We start from the raw sequence: 24,393 nt of genomic DNA, 5'->3' as shown, positions 1-24,393 counted from the left end.
CCCAAGGACCAGCTCAGCGTTTCTAATCCCCTGGATTGGCGTTGTGGACACTTTGAACCATCAAGAAGACCTTCTGGAAGAAGCTCCACAAGTTTGGAGACGTTTGGAGCAATTTTGTAAAAAGCTTCATAAGTCAACCAGGTGCATTGTGGGAGTTGTTGTCCCAGACTCCAAGAGGAAAACCAGAGCATCTGAACCCTTAGCTGGGGTCGTGGACCAATTCCCTGCATAGAAAAAAACTTCTGGAAGTAAATGTAAAGAACTCTTGACTTTGTCCTGGTCCAGCATGAGTTTTTTTAAACCCCTTGAGTGCTAATTGCCTCTAAACGCTAGTTTACTTTTAATCCTTAAAAAGTCATATCTCTGGTTCTCTACATGGGATTTTTGTTGTTTTGGAGTCTATTTGTTCACAAAAATATAATCTATTTTTTATAAATTGGTGTTGGATTTTTATTGTGTGTTGTGTCTTACTTATTTAATGTATTGGTGTTATTAAATGCTTTACACACATCTCCTAAGTTACACCTGCTCATTGCCAGGTACTAAGTGTTGAGCAAGGGAATAATTTATTGAGACCTTGACTGAACCTTTTATTGTGTTTATGGCCTTATTACTAGTGGTAAGTCCCTATTTATCACTACTAATAACCAACTTCCCAACAATAATATTCTGCTCTATATAGTAATCATACAGGTTACAAGAAGTTTAAACATTTTAGTGATATTGGCATCGTGTTGCAAGGTGATCATATGTATATCTGTTCAATATGAGGTCTTAACGTTTTTATCCCTACAGGAATTTCCATATGTGGAATGAATCCTGGTTTATTCGGCGAGACCTGGGAGATTTCTATGACGGATGGCAGGTTCTGGACTCAACTCCACAGGAGGAAAGTCAAGGTAACCTCAGCGTTCTTGCAGATGTCACATAGTCATCAGTATGTATGACTTCTGAAATCTCAGGAGGCTAGTATGTGAAACCTTGCAAGTGATTTAAAAAAGTCATAATCGTGTTAATGGTATGTGAGCAAAACTAAAGATGTTTCTTCATAGAGCAATGTACGCTAACACATATAGCCCTTGTCATGAGTAGTTTGTGTTAAAGTTGTGTTGATTACACCACCAGAATACTTAGCAGCAGGAGTCTACTAATACCTCATCATAACTTGTCATATATGTGGGAGCACTGAGGATTCCATTAAAATAGTATAACACACTTGAGTGACCTTCTGTTTGCATTTACTTTCCAGCTTTATACTTGATGTTCTGCTATCTGGGATTCAAAGTTCAAAACCCAATGGGCAGATAAGCTAATAGGTGGATTGCACTCTTACTTAAGTTACTAGCTTAATATATATTTTTTTTAATTATGCAGTACAAACAAGTTGGCAAAATGAATCATACATATGAATAATTGATCTTTAACTCTATGGGGCCGATTCCGATTTCGTCCGGAAGGGCTCCAAACGATGGTCGGAGCCCTTCCGACCGAATCGGAACGTGTCGGACGGATTCCTTTCCGCCCGAGCCATTCCGATGGGCTCAGTCGGAAAGGAATCCGACTTGGATTCCCGGATGGCTGACGACAGGCTGGGAGAGCCCGTCCGCCGTCCGGAAATCCCTCAGTACTCCCCCGGCCGCCTCTTTACGACCGAGGGAGTAAAATGGCAGTTTTTCAATGCCTTTTCATGACGGTCTTTCCGGCACGAAAAGGCAGTCGGAAACTGTCTTTAGGGGCCCCCCGTAGGACCCCCATGGGTGCGAGGCTGCTGAATGGCGGCCTGGGGGCATCTATGGTGCCCCTCTGTGGATCCCTGCACACGGTGGCAGGCACCTTCGGGTGCCGGCCACAGGGTGCAGGGATGAACTGCACCCCTGCTTTTCACAATGCAAGCATGCATTCTGTTCTGAATGCATGCTTGCATTGTGAAGTATACGACTGCGACCGAACCATGTGCAGTCGCATCGTACTTGCAGGGCCGTAACCGATGACAGCAGGTCGGTCGGTTATGGCTCCTGGTTGATGTCGGACGGACCTGCGTCAGTCCGACACCGGAATCGGCACCTATGTGTGTATTCTGTACTTTATTAATCTTCAAACCCTTGAAACGGTATTGAGTTATTATTTTACGGGCATAAATATAGTTATTTAGCAAATTATTAGAAAAAAATTTAAACTTGTGCCTCCTTGATGCATCCGTGATTTTGGTCAGTGTACTGCTGCACAACTATTAATGCAGTGAGTGTTTACTTCACACTTCATATTTGCTGCAGAGTTATTTCGCTGTGGTCCTACCTCCGTCAAGGCCATCAAAGAAGGGGACATTCAGCTGAAGTACGACGCGCCCTTTGTGTTTGCAGAGGTGAATTCTGACCGTGCAAACTGGGTTTACTATGGTCCCAACAGGAAGGAGAGGGTATATTCAGATACCTACTACGTTGGCCAGATGATGAGCACCAAGGCTGTGGGCAGCAATGAGCGCGTTGATGTCACTGATACTTACAAATATCCAGAAGGTAAAAATAATTACACATGCTTATCAATTTTCCCTCTATTTTAATAGTGACTCAGATGTTCTTCATAAATGTTCCTATATTGCCTATAATCAAAACTTTGTAGACCTATTCCTTTTTCTACATATGCTGATGATGCCAAGTTATGTGGTGATTAGTTAAGAAGGTGCCAGTGGCGGCTGGTGGATTTTGAAAGTGGTGCAGCGAAAGATGTTGTACCCCAATGTAGTAAGTGTGCGAGCAAAGCGAGTGAGCACGAAGTGCAAAGGGAGGGTGCGGGGGGGTTTTCCCCCCGCAAGAAAATTTTGAAAAAAATGGATTCAAATGGTGGGTTTTACACCACATATTTACTGCAAATTGTTGAAAAAAGGGGGATCCAAATATAGCATTTTGAGCACAAGTGTGAAGAAAACATTAAAATCAAATCAAAAATGTGCCCAATCCTCAAACTGGTCTGCTTGCAAAATGACCCCCAAGCCAAGCACGTACAACCAACGGAAACAGGCCCTCTAAGTGTTTCCCACCTGTAACACATCTCTGAACCAGCTATGTTTTCATTGTTTGTAATAATGAAAATGCTGCAGTTTGTTCTTATTTATCTTATGCAACTTACAACCATTGACAAAGCCTATAGTCCTGGCTGGTTGTAGGTTTAATGTCACTCGTATTATATATCTGGAGGCAATGACAGAAGAAGCACATTACCAGTGAGGAAGCACACTATGCTATGTACAGATTTTTAGCTTAACAGTTTTAAGCCACGCTCATAATTACATCGGCTGCCCCTACGAGATACCTCCCCAGTTTTTCATCCCACTTAAAGCCCTGCACACATAATTTGCTTACACTTTCCATGAGATCCCTGGGAAACTGGGACGCACAGGTTACTCACACGTAAATCAGAGAAAGAAAAATAAACACCAAGCTCCCTGGAAGACACTGCCTAACATTTGACCTCTGTCTGATTGCACAGCAAATGTGACAAGATAAGAACTAGATTTAAAAGCTTGTTTACAGAAAGCGAGTTTGTGGAAAAACACAGTATACAAGATTTTGGCAATGAAAGGGACGAACCCGAAAGTCTAAAACAAAGCCAGAAAACAGAAAATGTGAGTCACAAACCACACTGCTAATGGTAAGCAATGGGCAAAATGCATTCCTGGGTCAACTTTCTTAATGTCCCCAATGTCTTTAGCAAACCAGACAGCTTGGTAGGCTAAGACGTAAAAAAGTAGTTATATGAATGTGAGCAGTGGAAGGATAGATGTCATCCAGTCAAAGGGATTGTAAAGAAGCTATTTTCCAGAGAAATGACAAACACGAGAGGAAGGAAAGACATCAAGTAAGAAGCAAGCAAACAAGCAAATAGACAGGCAACTAATGATTAGCAATGGCCTGGCACAAAGTCCACTGGAAGTTTTTGATATGGTTCACAGAATGTCTTTTACGCACAGACAGCTATAAGGTGTCTGTAGGTAAGATCTAAAAATAGTAGATCAATGCAAATGCCTAGGTCCTTGCATTGGGGGAATGGGACTATTGGGCAACTGAGGGTTTGGCAGGCTGATGGGAGAGGGTGCAAATGCATGCGTGGGAGCGAGTGCATGGCTGGTAAGATGAAAGCATGTGTGCATGGATGAAAAGATGAATGTGTGAAAAGATGGATGCTTGCCGTTATCTCCCCATTTTGAGGGCAGAGCAAACAAATGCTTCCCCAGCTCCATGAAACAGAAACATCTGGGGAGAGGTTGCATTGTCATGGCTATGCTGGGATCAGGGAAAGCCAAATTTCAAGTCCCATAACATTATGCCATTTTGTTTCGAGTGAAAGTCTAGTGCATTGAGGAAAGTATGGCCACAACACAATGGGGCCACAGACAGCGTACGGACACACACTGGTGAATGTATTAATGCACCAGTGCCTGTAACGATGCGTCAATGGATGCCTTAGAGTGGGAGCGTACATGGATGGCTAAATAGGTATGGATAAGTGCCTGGGTGTGACTGGATTGATAAAGGAAGGTGCAGATGTGGTGGAAGTCAAGAGCTGGATGCCTAGGTCTATTCATAGCCTTCTCTAAGTAACTGCTTCTAGAAGCCACAATTTCACAGCAGTAATGTGTGTTAAAGAAGGAGGTCTCCTGAAAAGTAGTAGCAGAAAAAACTCACAAAAGCACAAACAAATTCCAGGTGCTGAACTGCAGCTACGTTATATAATTCGCCAGACGGAAAGAAGGATAGCACCTTTGGCCAAAATAGAATCTTTGGCCAGAAAAAAGCCTTCTAGAACGCAGAAGATGCATATCTCGTCGCTTTCTGGTACTTCAATGTGAATTTACTGGCAAATAAAAAGTAAAAAGCAAATAAAGACTTCAGTGTGAAGGTTAGATGAATGTGCGTCCTCCCAGACCAGACAAAAGAATAGCAAAGCCTGGGATGTTATTAAGAAAATAAGAAATAAAAAACACTGTTCTCTCTGACACTAAGCTTGTCACACATTGTCTTTCCAGAGTGTTTTACAAACATGTTTTCCATTTATTCCGCTATATCCTCGTGAAATTGTAACATTGGAGGGTGGCTCACAGGGGAATCCAGGCTGCACAAAATCTGTTTGGAGTGGGACACCACACTGTACAAGCAGCATCTTTCATAATTATAGCAAGATGTCACATGAAGAAGTGATGAACAGATGCTCATTAAACAGCTATAACATGTTTGACATCCTCCACTAGAATATTTCACACACTCAGGGGTGGACTAGGGGATTTAAAAAAAGGTCACCCCAATATGGACAAAGAGCTTCAACTTAATATGAAAAGAATCCCACATCACTTCAAAGTTGTCAGGGATCTAACCCACCTGACGTCAACAGCGTGAAAGCACTATGAACACCTACAGCCTCAAGATCTACTGCAATAACAGGACCACAAACTCAGGATGTCTGCAGGAGGCTTAGAAGCGGATATTTTCCAGAACACAACTGGCAAGAAAACGGCTGGAATAACCCACCATATCTGATGACAAGTCGCCACTCCAGCTGCTCTGTTTCCCACTTGCAAAACTTAGTTCAAGGGAGTTGGAAATATCGATGAACCATTAACGTCAAGTTGCATCTAAACCAGCTACGTGTTTACCAGGAATCCAAAACGTGCAAAGTTGGAATAACTGGGACCTTCCAGAGTAACACTGTCAGGCTTTCAGGTGCTGCAGTTTATGGTCTTGGTGTTGAAATATTAGTAGTCTTATGTAGCTTAAAAAGTGGCAGCAGGGACCTGCTACTTACTGTCTGAAACCCTCAATGAGGTAGAAGTAACAGTATTAAGACCCAAGAGCTTAAGGTATTATGGGTGATTTTTGTTAAGAGTTACTTTAAGCACAGATCTTAGACTACTGCAGACACATGAGTACTTTTAGATGGACCGCAATTATCTTTCGAAGTTGAATATCCTTTTACAACACAAGATTTACAACCATTCGTGGAGGAATGGCAAACGTAAGAAAACAAATAGAATAACTTTTAAACACATGGTAACCACAGTATTGCATTGTCCTTATCGTTCATATAGTACTATACTGTACCTTGCTGTAGCTTATTTTATAGCGCTTCATAGTTTAATGAAGCACATTTGGGAGGGAGGGGGGCAAGCCTTCACAAGACCAGTTTTCTGTGTGTGTAAAGCTTTATTGAAACAGGTGCATATCACAATTTTATAACCTTGGCAACTGCCTTCCAAAACTAAAACCTCACTATACATGAATTTCCTGACCCTTGTTCCCCCCCACCCCTATGATCCCCACATCAGATCCCCCACCCCACAAAATACAGCATAACATTCCCTAACAATAATATTACACAATCCTACACAATTTAGGATTTACAAATCCTAACCTCCCCTGACCCAAATCCCTACCTGCCTTTGTGCGACTGTAACTAACCAACCTCTAATCTAAACTTATCCTACCTGGTTACCCTTTCCTTGATCACAAACTACCAACATATAACAAAAAACTACAGCCAACCCCGGCCAACTGTCAACAACCCCGCCAACACCTGTTCCAAGAGAAAAATATAAAACTTATCGAAAACCCCTATGTACCTGTTCCAACAAACGCTGCCACCAAAAACCCCCCAAAAACAAAAATGGAAAAAAACGCACCCCCAAAAAACTCAAAACTGGGGAGGGAGGGCGGGGACAAAAACCTGCTCTACACAGCGCTCCCAGCTACCAGGTCACCAAACCTAAAATGCCCCTGCCCCGCTAGTGCCCTACACGGTCTCCTACAAAACATCCTCCCTACTCTCACGACCCGACAGGTGAAATTGAGGTGACCCAGCAGTACATGAATTTCTTTCACCGTGACCTTACGCTTTGCCAACATTGTTGCCAGCAGCCCCAACATTTGCTGCTTTTTGCCTGTCAGAAGGCATGCCTCCATTAACTGTGAGTCCAATTCAATCCCTAAGAAGGACTGGGCCGTGCAGGGTCCCATAGTCTTTTCCGGTGCCAACGGCACGCCTATTTCCCTCATGATCTCATTGAAACTGTCCAGAGCCTTCTGGCAGTCCGCGGAGCCTGAGGTGCCAGCAAAGAAGAAGTCATCCAGGTAGTGCGTAACTCCTTGGTGACCCGTCCGTTCCGTAAACAACCATTGTAGGAACGTGCTGAAACACTCAAAAAGTGCGCTTGACATAGAACAGCCCATCAGCAATGCTTTGTCCACGTACCAGTGACCGCTAAACTGGATGCCCAAAAGATCCCAGTCATCTGGGTGTACTGGAAGCAGCCAGAAAGCCGACTTTATGTCGCACTTTACCATCTTCGTCGTTGCGCCCGTGGTCACTACTAGTGACATGGCTACGTCAACAGATGAATAGGACACAATGGCCTCCCGCTCGTCGATGAAATCGTTCACCGAACCTCCTTCAGTCCATGACAAATGCTGAATTAGACAAAACTGTCCCTGCTCCTTTTTAGGCACCACTCCAATGGGTGACACAATCAAATTTGGTAGAGGCCAATCCTTGAAAGGGACCCGCCATGTGGCCCTCATGCACTTCCTTATCCAGCTTTTCCTGCACTACCTGAGAGTGCTCTTTTGCCGATTTCAAATTGTCCGCCCACCGTCTCATCCTCGGTCCATCGTACCCCAGTCTGAAACCCTCCAAAAACCCCAACCTCAAATGTTCAGCAGCCTCTACATCAGGATACCCCTGTAAGGCTGCTATCAAATTATCCACTTTAACTGGAGTACGAGCCCTTTGGCCCAGGCCCCTTAGATCCTTACCCCCTCGATCTGCTGCTGCTGAACCCCGACTTAAACCCTCCTGCCTGCCACTGCTGTGACCCCTGCTGCTGACCCTGGCCGCCCCCCCAGCAATTGACCAGTGCATGGCGTCCTCCGCACCCTGAGAAATCATGCCGGAAATGGCAGTACTCCCGGGTGCACAGACCCTTGTTGTAGTCCAAACAAGCACCTTTCACCCCTGGCTGTCCTCTACCTGCTCCCCCTACCCTCCCTCGGGTGGGGCCCACCCGAAAGGGCCGATAGATGAGCGGGAGCCTGTTGGCCTTAACAATGGTTTTCCCAGACCCAGCTAAACCCATAGTGTGTTGCCACAAATCCGTATCAAGCTCCCCCATTTAGCCTCCGGGTCCCACGCCATGCGTGCCCGGTACTCCTCATTGTATTGCGCCCAGGCATACCTGCCCCCAGTAATCTGAGCCTTCCTAATCACATCCATGTATTTGAACGTGGGCACAGACCTTTCAGGGTATTTCACGCAATACACACTGGCGTAAATAAGAAACGCCGCCGTCCAATTTTCAATCCTCAAAGGCACCTTCGGCCGTTTTGCCAACTCAAATTCTTCCTCCTTAGACCCCTCCTTTGAGCGCACTTCTCTGTGGAGGAGTTTAAGCATTTCCACATATTCCCCTTTCCATATACGTTCCTTGGTAGACAACATCAAATGAGCGCCTAAGGGCTTTGTGACACCCATGTATGGCAACCGTTTAATTTTCACCTCCTTGCTCTCCAATTTAGTCTCCACCTTTAACGCTCGAAACCACCCCTGCAGACGGGGCCTTCCCCTTCTCCCTCCGCATTTTCACCTGCCCCAGGGCAGCGCGATTATTCAGCATGCTGCCCCGCTGCCTCCCAACCGACCGTGCACATGAAATCAATCCCAGCGGGGAGACGCTAGACGTGCTCCCCGCCGAGCCACACCGCCGCCCAGCGCCAATCCCCAGAGCCTCCCGTGCCCCCGCCAGACACTGCAACAACCTCCGGGCCATGCTACTGACATTCGTGCAGTCTCACGCACTCACCTTCTCCCTGCCAGCTTTCCGGGGGGCGAACAAGCCGTGACGGCGGCCGCTACCCCAGCCGACACGGTCCTCACCGGGCGCGGGGCCGCCGAAGCTGCTGGGATCAAAAGATTCATCCGTCCCGCCTCACTAGGCAGCCTCATCGCCTCCAGCACGCGATCACCAAACCTAAAATGGTGGCTGGGAGAGCGCAAAAAGGAACTCAATACCTTTTGGGCTAAACTGTCAAACTTGGGCTACGATTGGGCTAATCCCAATGTAGCCCAAAAACCTCAAAACGGCCGCTCGCCGGCCAACCCCTCCCCCTCCCAATCTGCCCGGGGGACAGACCTTGCCGTGCTCGGCTGCCCCTCAGACCCCCCTAATATGTTTTGTACATTACACTTAAATCCTATGTCAGCGAGGAGAATCAGTGAAGGGAAGATTTTCCGATATGCTTTGTTTGGATATCTCGAGGTTGGGACCTATTCTTCCATGTCGTGGTGCCATCGCACATGTCCACCCTTTGTTGAGACACAGCCAAGCCCTGCAATTATAGACCATTTACAGTCCCAGTATAGCACCCCTACTAGTCATCCATGCAATGCAAACCAAAAGTAAAATATCTGTGTGATGAGTACGCATGAACACAATGCAATACTCCACATACTCTACAATTTTGAGAGAAAGTGTCACATTTGTCCAATCCTACAAAATAACCAAACAAGCATTTTTAGTAAAAGGATCACTTCATGCTTTCACTTCAAACTTACCTTAAAGTCCGACACAGAGTCTGCCCAGAGACGAACCCTTTCTAGCACAAGCTGTGGATGCAGGTGGCTCTTACGAGGCTGCATCTGTTAACTTCCTTTTTTGCTGCACGAAGCCCTCCAAAGACCTAGCGTGAAGCTGCAGGAGCCCGCCATGTGTTTGAAGAAACATGGAGCTTGACATTGTGATGCTGCTGGGTGGGGTTAGTGATCCTACGCCACACGTGATCGGAGAGGGTGGGGGTGTGACTTCCCTGATTGGCATGCAGCCTCGGAACTTCAGGGATGAAGCCTGAAACGCCCGAGGCTGCCTTTGCGAGCGACGTCATTTGGGGAGGCCCTTCACAACTGAAAGTCAGAGCTTTGATGATCTGGTGACCTCACAGGCCCCAGGGCTGAGGGATCATCGGCCCAGCAAAGTGTAGCTGAAGAGGCTGGCGCAAGCGCACTGGAGAATCAGATGTGCCTGCCTGACACCGACCTGTGACTGCTGCCCGACCCACACCGAGAAACGATTCCTTTAACAGATACACAGCATGCAGTGTATCTGCATCTGTTTTATAGCTTTTACAGTACCTACAATCAAACTAGTCTAGAGGCAGAAAACACAGAGGGCGCAGCCCCTATGCCCTAAGGAAAGAACTGGAAGGTGCACAGAAAAAAGGGGGGTTCCAAAACATGTTTTTCCACCAATGTATTTTCTATAGACTTTTCACTCAGATGTAATGACTATATAGGTGAAAAGATTTACATGAAATTTGGCAGCAATATAGATTATGATGTGGAAAGGGTCCTCTTTGTTATTTGATGTAAACTTATTCAGTAGTTTTTAAGCAATAAGGGACAGACACATAGTGATATAGTGGGCCTCAGTATACCGCAGTAAATTTCCGTTATACCACAGTTCATAACAATGACAAAACACAATAATATTGGTCGATGAAAGCCATTACAGAATAAAAAGGCAGCCATATTGTTGAGACCACACTTTGTCTTTGTTCTGTGTTTCAACATCAAATATAGTTTATTACTGCTTTAGAGATCTATATCAATCAATCAATCAAACATTTGTAGAGCGCACTAATCACCCGTGAGGGTCTCAAGGCGCTGAGGGAGGGGGGGTGCAGCTACTGCATGAACAGCCAGGTCTTTGAAAGTCTCCTGAAGGTCAGCAGGTCCTGGATCTGTCACAGATGTGTGGGGAGGGTGTTCCATGTCTTGGCGGCGAGGTGTGAGAAGGATCTGCCACCAGAGGAGGTCCTGTGGATGCGTGAGACGGAGGCGAGGGCAAGGTCGGTGGAGCGAAGATTGCGTTTCGGGGTGTAGAAGGTGAGACGTTTGTTGAAGTATACCTCTATCTTGTCCGAGTTACATTTCAGGCGGCTGGTTTGCATCCAGCTGGTGACGGCCTTCTTTCCTTCGTGAAAGCTGGTTTTGGCGGTGGTGGGGTTCTTGGAGAGTGAGAGGATCAGTTGGGTGTTGTCGGCATAGGGGACGATTTTGAGGTTGTGTGAGCGGACGATGTTGGCGAGCGGTGCCATGTAGATGTTGAAAAGGGTAGGGCTGAGGGATGATCCTTGAGGCACACCGCAGATGATTTTGGTGGCTTCAGATTGGAATGGGGGGAGGCGGACCCTCTGGGTTCTTTCAGTGAGGAAGGAGGTGGTCCAGTCCAGGGCTTTGTTGCGTATTTCTGCATCGTGTAGGCGTGTGCAAAGGGTTTGGTGGCAGACGGTGTCGAAGGCGGCCGAGAGGAAGAAATTAGAAATTTTATCAGCATCTGTATAGGTAGAGAAAAGTATTTTAATTGTCTTATATATTTAAAAAAGAGTATGGAGTACCATGGTACTTCCTCAAAGCTATCTAGGAAGTACCACGGTACCTATTGAAATAAAAAAAATGCATACTACATAATGCATACTACAAAACAGACTCTATGATAAGCCACTCCACCCCACTCTACGACATGTCACTACACTCTGCAACACACCACTTCACACTACAACACCCCACTCCTCTCTATGACACTCAACTCCACCTTCATTACTCCATACCACTCCAATCTACAACACGCCACTCCACTCCATTCTACAACATACCACTCTACTCCACTTCATGACACGTCACTCCACTTTATGCCATGCCACTTTACTCTAGGTCACTCCACTCTAAGTCACTCTACGACATGCCACTTTAAGGCCCACCAGTTCATTGCCCTCTATGACACTCCACTCTGTGACACTCCACTCAACAATATTGTGCTCCACTAGTTGCCCCTCCACTCTACGCCACTCTACTCCACTTTACAATACGCCAATCCACCACACTCAACCTGTTTGCCACTCCATGCCACTTCACTCCAATCTAATCTATGACACACTACTCCACTTTTCTCCACTGTACTCTACTACTTTGCTCTATGCCACTCCACTTTATGCCACTCCACTCTGAGGCCTTGCACGACTCAACACTGTATGACACGCCACTCCACCACACTTCATGACACAGCACTCCACTCTATGCCACTCTACTCTACATCACTCTACTCTACAACACTCTACTCTATTCCCCTCTACATATGCCACTCTACGACATTCTACAAAATGTCTCTCTATAACACATCACTTTACTCTGTGACATACTACAATGCACCACTCCACTCTACAACTGCCACTCCACTCTATGGCACTTTACTCCACTCTATGCTTTGCCGCTCCACTCCACTCTGCTCTACTACACTCTATGGAACTCCCTCTACACCCCTCCAGTCTACTTCACTCCACTGTACTTTACGACATACTACTCCATTTTACTCCACCCCACTTTATGCAACTCCACTCACTGTATGACGCAACATGGTATGACACGCTACTTTACTGTACTCCAAAACATGGCACTCTACTCTATTCCACTCCACTCCACAACACTTTATTCTACTCTGTGCCTCTCCACCTTCTGCCACGCTATAACAGTCTACGACATGTGACACTCATGCCACTCCACTCTGCAATACACTACAACATGCCACTCCACTATACGCCACTCCACTCTACTCCACTCTATCGGCATCCACTCTAAGCCTCTCTACTCCATTCTACGACACTGTACGATGTGCCGCTCCACTCTACAACATGCCACACCACTGTATGACATGTCACTCCACTCTATAACATGCCACTCTACTCTATGACACTCCACTCTTTGACACTCAACACCATTTCACTCCACCACATGCCGCTCCACTCTGCAACATGCCACTATACGCTACTCCTCTCTATGCCCTTCTACTGTAAGACATTCTACGACATGTCACTCAATGACATGCCACCCCACTCTACTCTACAACATGCCACTCTAATCTACGCCACTCCATTCTACTCTATGACACGCCGCTCCTCTGTACGACATGCTACTCCACTCTATGACACACCACTCCACTCTACGACATGCCACTCCACTCTGTGGCACTCCAATCTACTCCACTCCTCTCTAAGACACTCTATGACACGCAACTGAATTACATGCTACTCCACTCTACTCTACGACATGCCACTCCACTTTACACCACTCCACTCTACAAAAAATTACTCCACTCTATGACGCTCCACTCTGCGCCACTCAACTCCACTCTGTGACACACCACTCCACTCCACTCCACGGCACTTTACTCCACTCTACGCTACTCCACTCCACTCTACTCCACTCCACTATACTCACTCTACAACACTTTATTCCACTTTATGACCCTCTACGACACTTCACTCTACTCCACTTTATGCCACTCCATTGTACCCCACTTTATGACACTCTACTTCACTCTGTGACACTCTATGCCCCTACACTCTATGACATTCTACTCCACTCCATGCTGCTCCATTCTACAACACTCTCATCCATTCTATGCCAAAGTACAACACCATACTCCAATCTATGCCAATCTACAACACTTAACTCTACAACACTCTGCACAACTCCCACTCCATGTGACTTTACTCCAGTCTACTCTATGGCACACTACTACACTTTACTCCACATTACACTACTCCACTCTACGCCACTGTCCAACACTCAAGGAAATGCAACTCCGCTCGACGACAAGCCACTCTACACTATGACATGTTTCTCCACTGTACCACATGCCACTACACTGTAACCACTACACTCTATGCCCATCCACTTTAAGACACTCTAGAAAATGCTAGTCTATGAAACAGCACTCCACTCTACTGTACGACATGCAACTCCACTCTATGCCACTCCATTCTACTCTACGATATGCCACTCCACTCCATTCTACGACACACCACTCCACTCTATGCCACTCAACTCCACTCTGCTCTACAACACACCACTCCATTCTATACCACTCCACTCTACAACATTCTACTCCACTCTGTGCCACTCTATTCTACCCTACAGCACTCTACAACTTGCCATTCCACTCCTCTCCGTTAACATTATAGGAATTGAAACCATTTTTTAAAGCAAAAAACACATTCAAATTCACCCTTCCCACATGATTTTCATATATCCTTACATTATTAATAGCATTCATTCCAAGACTCATGACATTTGAAATTACATAATTACATAAAGAATGCTGTGGCTAGCGAGCTGACAACACTATACGGAGGTGCGTGAGTTATATTATGTTTTGGGTGAGGTGCAAATTGTAACTCAAAGTTATAACTATAACTTTAGATGTTTGTGTAGTTTAAGTTAGCTTTGTATATAACCAATAAATTAAGGTCTCCTAACTATAATGTTAAACCTTTGTTTTTTTTATTGAATACATATGTGTGTCCCTACTTACCTTGTCATACCTATGCCAGCTACTTGTGGACTGAACTTTTTGCAAATCATCTCTTTGACCTTCAAAAATTCTAAATACCCTCTTAAGTAAACATTTATATGAATGTAAAAAGAGGCAATTGTTCTGGAAAGACAATCTACTTCTTTGCACAGATCAAAGCCTGCATTCATTCGAGTTTTACACCAGCTCAGGGCAATGCCATGCACCGCCAAAAGTTAGTGCAAATTTTCTTACTATTTGAAAGGTCTGTGTGCACAAAGCTAAATTGCGGATAGTTTTGCGAGTGCCGCACCCATTCATAAATCTGGACCCAAGGTCCACGATCTTTGCTTACTTTCTAAACACATCTTCATATGTTAGCACCAATTGCACCCACATATGCTGTTATTACAATCTCTTGTTACTTCCAAGTAAGCACCCAACTTATTTTTCTCTGTGCTGAAATGATATGTGTCTGTATTATTTCCCAAACATTGTTGACAAACTTAGACATGCCTACCAGCTGCCATCTGAGTGTAACTACCAATATCATGTTCAGAATCCCGCTGATAGACTACATTATTTTCGAGCTTCCCTCTGTTATACAACAGTGCTCTATACACGTCACTGAGTCTCGGCTGGATGTCTCTACAACCTCAATGCTTAATAATGTGTCCAAGTGACTAAATGGAGGTTAATGGTGATTATTGCAGTAGGGTACTCTGAGTGTAGATGGGCTGTCAGATAGGTTAGCGAATGGCATTGTATGTTAATGTGGCATTCAGTCCACAGTCCCTATGAATTGCCCGTGTCCATGGAATTCTGGGGCCCCAAAATTCAATGGCAACCTCTGAGCAAGTGCTGAGGAAAATGGCATTTGAGACCTAGGCTGTGGCTGAGGTGTAAGCAATAAACTTAAGATCACACTATTCTCATGTTTGGCACTTCATTTTTGAGCTTGAACTTGCATTTCACAGTTATCTAACAGACAGACCCTGAACTGTGGTGATGTGACTTTTTTTGATGAGGTAGGCTCCTGGGACAATCGCAATGGTCCTGCAATTTGAATTTGAAATAAAAATTGGCTTATTTAATAATTGCTAATGTAAACGCTGGTGTTACACTGTCAGTGAGTCCTACCTGGCTAACAAATCACACACACACATCCCCACCCACACACCGTAATTGCCATCACTGCAGAATCATTGTCCATAGGAAGGCAAGCTGGTCAATTTAAGATCTCTATTCTCCTTTAGGCTCTGCGAAAGAAAGAGAAGTGTTCAACAAGGCTCTCCGTAGACTTCAAATGAATGGAGGCATGGCGAACGTGGATGTGGAGGAGCGGAATACCCCAGCGAGACTAACTAACCGAGTTAGGGAACCACAGCCCAGGACAACAACTAGGGCTGGAGATGCTGGAGCCCCTGCTATCTCTGGGAAGTTCAAAATAACAACCGGGGCTATGGTTGGGGAGGATATCAACCTTACATTGAATCTCAAAAACCTGTCTGCTGAGACCAAAAAAGTGCAGGTGAAAATAAGCTGCTCCTCCATCCTCTACACTGGAAGACGGATACAGGACATTTTCACAGATAACAAGTTTGCTACCCTTGGACCAAGAGGAGGTAAGTGTGAGACTTATGTAAAAAGGAGTCTTGCTGTAAAGGACAGTGTAGACGATTAAAAGCCCTAATACAGTAAATGTACATACAATGGCAGAGATCCATCATTGCCCACTATCTGTGTACTGTAGGGTTTTAGAATAAAGGACACCACAGGAAGGAAGATATATCAGTACATCACCACTAAAAGAATGGTCTAAGAATAAAGCACAAAGGTGTTCAATTTCGATACAACATCTAATAAAGCGTGAAGAGTGAACACGGGCGCCATGAGACAATAGGGCACATTGAGCTGCAGCCATTAGAAACATTATGGGAAGTACACTGAAATCGAAAGTAGCCAGCTGAGGTAAACATAGTAAGGAGATAAAGATATCCACACTGACAGAGTCAACTTTGTCACATCCTCAAATTGAGAAATAATGGAGTAGTGTTTAACAGAACAGATAAATACCCGCATCTTGGAGGATCAAGACAAACCCAAAGTAATGCCTCTTTTGTTTTATCTATGAATTCTTTTCTAAATGGAAAATGAAAGCTGTAAAATGCCAATAATTTTATATATTGAATTTGTTTTCTGCAGAGACCAATATTCCATTAGTGATATACTACACTGAATATGGAAGGTATTTGGCCAACAACTCTATGCTTGCAATGACAGCACTGTGTGAAGTTTCGAATGGAGAAAAACTGCTAGTGCGGAAAGACATCTCGCTTGACAACCCGGCCGTGAACATCAGGGTAAATTTACTATGGGAAATGGTATCCTAAGGTCAGGGGACACAAATGTTGGACTAGACATCATCTTTTTATTCATAGGACAACACCTTTTCATGTAGAAGTGAACACCCAATGAAATTTCCTTCAAGTTTCAATCTTGTCAAATTATGATAATAAGATTTCAAGAGAATATTCAAAGTTGTTTATTTATTATTAATATATTTAGTTTTGTAAAGCGCTTACAATTCACTGAAAGGGCCACTTTAGAGCGCTATAGAAGAATCGAGCTAATAGAATTACGCAGCATAGCGAGAGAAAGAATCTTCACATTGAATAGGTAAACAAATTCAAATAAATTGGGATTTAGGAGTCTCGCCTAAACTGTAGAATCCTTAATCCATTAAAGTGAGTCCTTTTGTAAAACATTTGTCCCACTGCACAGAACACTTTACATTCTTAAATCAGTGCTACTAATTTTATCAATAGAAAGACTAGGGGCCTGATTTATAGTCTGGTGGATGGCCTGCCCTGCGCCAGGTCAATGGAGTAAATGACAGAGTTGTCGTCTGCCAAATTATGAAACCTCCTTTGGCTCAGTGGACACTTCAAGCATTGGCAGGAACCGCATGATGGCGGTTTCTTCCAATGCATTGTAAATTTGCCAGACGATTCTATCAAATATGACAGCTGTATGTCAAAGTGAAAAAAATAACAAAACAAAAAAATTTCCCCCTCACCATGGGAGTTTCTTCCCATGGCGACAGAAATGTGCGCACTTTTCAGTGACCATTAACCCCAAGGTTTTCCTGGCGGTGACAGGCATTGAAAACCAGCTCTAAATTAGGTGGGCGGACATACAGGCAAACCACCGACAGCTCTTACTCCGTGGGGCCTTTGGAAGAGTTTAACCACAGCAGAGATGGAGTAGTCTGCCCCGTTGTTAAACTATGGTCCATCTGAATTTAAATCGTCGGGTGAGTGGACCACAGTCTTGGCAAGGAGGGATCTCTAAACCGTTGCAACAGAGTTCCCTTTTCACAAAGATATAAATAAGGCCCTAAATTTGTAATGTACCAAAGTAGTTTGTGATTTGTAATTACAATTATGAATCACAAAGCACACAATGCAACCTTTTGTGAAGGCAAAATGTATGCACAAATAATGTGTGATGCTAGTGCAAGATGCCAACATTGGAGGGTACAGACATTAATCTCATGGATAACTGCATGCACTAAAATGACTACAATTTTGGATGCTCGGATAGAGGTCTGATGTCCCGAATAGGGCTCCGTCCCAGCATGTGCCACCTTTCACTAGGAACCAGGAGCCAATTTCTTCCTTGTTAATATTCATGATCCAGGAAGCCTAGAACTCTTAGCTAAAAGCGAGTTTGCCCTGCAAGTGCTCTGAGTATAGCGTGTACCGCAAAAGGAGTGTCTGGTGGCAGCGCAACACAATAATTGCGCTGTGACCAACCTCTTCTGCAGAAAAGGTTCATACAGTTTTACGTTCATTTTTTATTGGTTAAAAACATAAATACTACTAAAATAGTCCCTAAAAAACACGTTGTTAGTGAAATGCAGAATTTTTTAAAAAGAACTTTAAGTTTGAGTTTATCTAGTTTTCTATGGCTGAATGGGCTTCCATCTCATTAAAAACATGGAGAGCAGCCCCGAGAGATGTGTGTGAACCAGCAGCTGCTAGAGAAGAGGCTGTGTGGGCGTCACAGGAGGGTGGAGCTGTGTTTTTTCACCCAGACATTTGGGTGATACATTGCTCATACTCCTGCTGCACTCTCCATTTTCCCAGAGCACACAGGAGGGAGGTTTGGCACCTCATCAGCCATGCAGGCCTGTAATAACATATGTAGTCAAAGAAACCTTCTGATTCACTAGCCAGCCCCAAATCTTCCACTGCAGGAGCTAATTAACCTCAGTGCAGCACCTGCTGTCAAACTACAACTGGGTCAGGTCTCTGTGCAAATCATCAAGGGCCCTTCACTGACACAACAGTCATCCTCAAAATGCACAAACTGTGTCTGGTCTAGTGTCAGTGTATCAACTACTGCCTAATCCTTCTGCAGTTCCAAAGCTTTTAGGTCACACTGGTGCTAATGTGCTCTCAAATCTTCGTATGCTTGAACTGGATACTGGACATTATTACTGTGACCACTTCAACACTAATAACCACAGCTCATTAGTATTATCTGTCTCTAAAGTTAATTTGAATCCTCCAATCCGTGAAGCATACTCAGCACAGCTTGAAAGTGACATGTAGGACTTTGTTCACACCTTCGATTCTTTATATTTCCAACCCATTTCCTATGGTCCTTAATAGGTTTGTAAACACAATTATTTATTATAAGGCGCACTTACTGCTTGGAGTTAGCCTGATTGAAGGGAGTGCCACTGTTTAATGAAGAGGAATTTGAGGCACAGAGAAAGAAAAACGTTACTTGCTAGAACCACCGAATTTGTTCATGTGTGATAACATATATTAAAACTCTGCTCACATGATTCCAAGCTATCTCCTTAATTATAAGACCACAACTCCTCTATTGGAAGCTACTCCTGACTCCCATGCTACACATATATTTGTTCTACAGCTTTCCTTCTCAGTCACTAAACATGTCTCCCATTTTTTGTTTGCAGTTCCGGGATCAGCCTATTGTTTATGAGCCGGTGAATGTGGAGATCAAATTTCTAAATCCTCTCATGCTGACAGTGGATGACTGCATCTTGGTGGCAGAGGGCAGTGGCCTGATTGATGGGCAACTCAAGTCAGAGTAAGTCAAATAACAGACAGAGCTTCCCAGACAGAAGGGGAAAGGAGACTTCCTTTTAAGACACATGTACTATGCTTTCATAAGAAAAAGTCATTCTGACTATAGCGATTCCCCACGTCTTGCTTTTAGAAATACTGGAATGTGAGCTTTGATGGGATCTGAACCCTGATGTCCTGCCCTTAGCAATACATGCTATGTTTAAAGTAGTATTACCTTCCACCTACCAGTGCAGCTCCTGTTAAGGTCAGGTTTACCTGTCACTTTGATTAGTCAAAAAGGTGTCTCTAGAAGCTGTAAAATATTGATAACTAGCGCATTACAAACTCGACTATCCCAGAGTTCTAAGTTAAGCTAAATATGTATCAGGTTATGACATGTGACACTGATGAGGGGGACTAACTCTTATAGTTTTGGAGAACATTGGAGATGAGATAGGTTATAATTAGTTTGGAAGGAAATCCAATTAGGTAATGATTTGATTTTATTTGATTTAAAAACTTCTAAAGCACGCAATCACCCTAAAGCATCATGGCGCAATTATAACTATACGTCCAGCCAGAGAACCATCGATAACCAACACTATGGGCTACCGTACTTTAAGACGAGAGAAAATAACCATGTTTTAAATGGATTCAGAAAACAGAGAAAAATTAGTATGACTTTTAATATGCTGGGGCAGGCTATTCCAAAAATTGCATGTGAAATATTATGGACAAAACTATGACCACCCCATGCCACTTCCTTGATCCTGGACACAATCACTGGCCTAGAGATGGCTGGCCGTAGGAATCATTTGGGAGGGTACCATCTGAATGTAGTTTTCGAATATTCCTTGTGCTGACAGGCACAAAGCTTTAAAGGCAGTCCACTTCCTTACTCGGAGCCATGAAGCTCCACTAGTGCGACTGCTACTGACTTGAACTTTGGAATTTTTTCATTAGTCGACAAGCTGTATTTTGCAACATCTGTAGCGTGTTTAGTGATCTCTGTTTAATACCCATATTCAGGACATTACAGTAGTCGAGCCTTGATAGTACTAGGGAGATAATCACTGATTTTTGCAGATCTAGGGGGATGGAAGGTCACACTTTCTTCAACATTCTTAGAAAAGAACAGGATAAAGACAGTTTGTTTAGCTGAGCCTCAAAAGGCAGCTCGGCATCACAGATGACACCAAAGTTTCTTACTATTGAAACTGGCATAGGAAGAGAACCGGGCAACAGAGGCCACTGTGAATGATTCCAGAAGTCAACCTGCTTTCCAAAATGAAGGACCTCGGTTTTTTGGGAGTTCAATTTTAAACAGTTTCGACTCATCCAACTATCGATTGCTAGCATACATCTGTTGTATCGGTCCGCCACCTCCTTCACGTTACTGGAAATCGACACTATAAGCTGAGTATCATCAGAATATGCTACTGTGGTAAAGCCAAAAGAATGGATACGTTTGGCTAATGGGGCCAAAAAGATATTAAAAAGCATTGAGCTGCGAGATGACCCCTGGGGGACCCCACAAGGCAGGGAAAAATATTTTGAATTAAACTCCGCAAGGGCCACCCTCTGCTTGCGACCTTCTAAAAAAGAGTCAAGGAGATCGTGAGCTGATCCAGAAATCCTAGCATCTGTCAGAAGCTTTAACAGAACCACATGGCTCACCGTATCTAAGGCTACAGAGAGATCCAAAAAGATCACCACTGCCTTCCCCCACTCCTCCATGATGGATAATATTTCTTCTGAGATGGCTACCAGTGCAGTCTTAGTACTATGGTTTGACCTAAAACCAAACTTTGCTTCATTCAGTACTTTATGTTTCTCTAAATAAACTGTCAGAGTTCTGTTAAGATATTTTTCTATAACGTCTGCAGGGAAAGGTAACAAGGAGATAGGATGAAACCTATTCTCTATCTTAGGGTCAAGAGTTGGCTTCTGCAAAAGAGGAATAACGGAAGCCTTTCTCCATTCCTTTGGGAAAAGTTCCTCCTTAATTATGGTGTTACACAAAGTTGTAAGAACTGGGGCTATTTTCTGAACTACATCATGTACAGCCCTAGGCGGGCAAGGGTCTGAGGAGCTCCTGATTTTGTATGTCTAATTAAATTACCCACCTGAACCACTGTTAAAAGAAAAATTACAAAGCTCAGCGTTATTGACAGTCAAAGGGATGGACTCATCATCTTGGTCCTGTGAGGGTATGAGAAGATCAGAGTCACTGTATACAGCTTCCCCTTTATCTATGAAAAAAGTTGCCAATTTGTCACAAAAGGACTGACTTGGAGGGGGGCCACTTGAAGGGTAAGGATTCACAAGTTTTTGTACAGGTTTGTAAAGCCTAGTGACCTGCTGTAATCAGATGACCTCTTTAAGCTTCAAATGACAGCTCTAAAAGGCAAAATATTAGAGGACAGAACTAGCCTCTGCTTAACATCCACTGTCAGAAAAGTGTACATTGTTTTCTATCACTGGGCCACACTCAGCTGTCATCTTCCATTGTATCTGATGTCTAGGGCTAGATTTTGTATTGGTTAGGGCTAAGGTTCCTATTTGTCTAAGGTCACCTAATCACTAGCACTATTTGACCCTAGAGGTCTCAGGGTATCCACATAAAGGGCAACAGGTTAAGGGTGTTGACGTTTTGGGCCTGTTAGTGCCTCAAAAGGGCCCAGGCCACCATAATAATTTATGTAAGTAACCTTTCGCAAAATCTTTATCAACTGATAAGCCCTAAAACTCCTCCTGTAGTAAATACACACCCCTCTTATACAAATGCTGAGTGATTTTAAGTACCAATAAAATATCCCATCAACCATTTAACTTTTGTAAAACAAAAGCAACCACAACACCAACACTACACACAACCTATCGCTAACAACACAACAATTTAATAACCACAACACAAATAACCTGAAGACATGATCTCACTTGCCCGAAGGAAACTAAAAATCAAGGGAAGGCACAAACGTTTGATCACAAGGCTCCTTAATCACACCTTCCCACCACAACTCTCCACACTCTCCACTAATCATCAGACAACACATCAGTCACAACACTATAACCCACCACAAAAAGCCCAAACAGACACAAACACATATTAAAGTCCTAATTTCTCTAACCACTCTCCCTTCCACCTCCACTAAAGGCCACAAGCACAATACACCCCCAAAATACACCAGCCACATCAAAATGCCTTATGTCCCTCTAGCACCACTCATGCTACAGACATGGAAAAGAAAGAAACACAACAACTAAAATGCCTACTATTCAATGCATGATCCATTAACCAAAATAGTTTTAAAATCTTTGACTCACAGAAACAATACCTTTGTTACAGAACCATGGTTCAGTGGAGATTCTGCATCCACATGCCGCAAAAGCCATCCCTCCTGATCGTATCATCATCAACAAAACAAATTGTATTGGCAAAATAGGAGGGAGGCTGAAAGTCGGCCATAAAAAACTCTACAAATAACAATAATTGGAAACCTCCCCAAGACACCTGTGAATTATTGATGATAAAAAGTCACCCACTCCAATTATTACTTATTGTTTCCTTCTAATAAAAAGACCACCATGCACCAGTGCCAACTTGACGTCCTACTTGATACAGTAACCAACACCCATCTTGACTGGCCAAAGTTATGCATTCTAGGAGACCTCAAAAGATTGTTTGACAAGAAGAATATAACAACAACCACAACTAGATGTCTTATTTGCGGCTTTAGGACGAGCCACAGTTACAGGCATCTCCCCTGTAAGCCGGAGAGAACACATCATCATCACTTTCATGATCTACACACCTGTCAATTACAACACTTCAAAGACAACAAAAAACAACAACAAATTCATACAAACGATGGAAAAAACTGGACATCCAGCAACTCAACACCCACTTTGAAAGAATCTCCAAAAAACATGCAACTCAAAGACATACACACCTTTTACAACTGAATCTCAACTGCACTGAAAAAATAGACTCCAACAAAAGCCACATCTAGGGTTAACCACTAAAGGAACACCACAATGGTTAATGATATCAAAAGAAAGAAAACACAACTCAACACACTACAACACAAATGGAGAAAATCAGGCAACAAAATAGGCAAAAACACGCTATGCCACTATGACAGAGCCCTCAAAAGAGCCATAACAGAAGCAGACTGCCCCTCTGAAAAACTCAATAAAGTTACAATGGAATTCTGCAATCCAGAGTGCCTAAACAATGAACCACCATGATCACAAGAGTTCCGTGACAAAATCTCCACTGAATTGATCTTCAAAATTGAAAAGATTGAAAAATGCTTTAAGGAGAACACAGAAATACCATAACAACACTTGACCATGCCGCCGCAGAAAGACATAACAATAATCATCCATAAAGACATTTTTTCAGTACCCTATTACAAAAAGATTTCCTTAATTTTAACAATGTCCTGTAACTCAACGTGGCCAGGTGAGGTAGTCAGATACCTGCTACACAAGTCAATGGAACTAAATCCATTCCCTCCAGAGCTGAAAACCACCTACATTGGACCCCTCTGCAAAAAGGAGGGCATCTGACCCAGTAAACTACAGGTCCATATCAAAGGGACCATCCCTAGGAAAAAACATTTGCAAGAGAGGTGTTTACTTAACTTCCTAAATTTACCTTACATAATGGCTTACTGCCAGACCAACAGTCCAGTTTCAGACCAGGCAGAGGCACAGAGTCTGCCATTAAATCCACCTATGAAGATCTGAAACTTGCACTGGACAAAAACAGAATAGCTGCCTTGTTGTATGATCTGCATTTACCACTGTCCACCATCACATGCTACTGCAAAGTCTCTACGGTCTTTGAATCTGTAACAATTCTCTTAAATAGTTTGCTTCTTATTTAACTAAAAAGTA

The 24,393-nt window shown here is 43.8% G+C and overlaps 1 protein-coding gene across 1 annotated transcript in view; it reads left to right on the top strand.

Annotated features, from left to right (window-relative positions):
- Positions 1–24,393, top strand: part of LOC146812222 (protein-glutamine gamma-glutamyltransferase E-like) — a 107,203-nt gene that overhangs the window by 78,748 nt on the left and 4,062 nt on the right. The window contains exons 8-12 of the mRNA XM_085619252.1: positions 796–899; positions 2,274–2,516; positions 15,640–16,008; positions 16,589–16,746; positions 19,377–19,510. Of these exons, the coding sequence (XP_085475378.1) occupies positions 796–899; positions 2,274–2,516; positions 15,640–16,008; positions 16,589–16,746; positions 19,377–19,510 (1,008 nt within the window). The remainder of the gene's footprint in view (positions 1–795; positions 900–2,273; positions 2,517–15,639; positions 16,009–16,588; positions 16,747–19,376; positions 19,511–24,393) is intronic.

The sequence above is a fragment of the Triturus cristatus genome, chromosome 7 (assembly GCF_964204655.1).
Source record: "Triturus cristatus chromosome 7, aTriCri1.1, whole genome shotgun sequence".
Lineage (NCBI taxonomy): Eukaryota > Metazoa > Chordata > Amphibia > Caudata > Salamandridae > Triturus > Triturus cristatus.
Note: the sequence above shows the minus strand (reverse complement) of the source record. Positions and strands in the feature narration are given on the sequence as shown.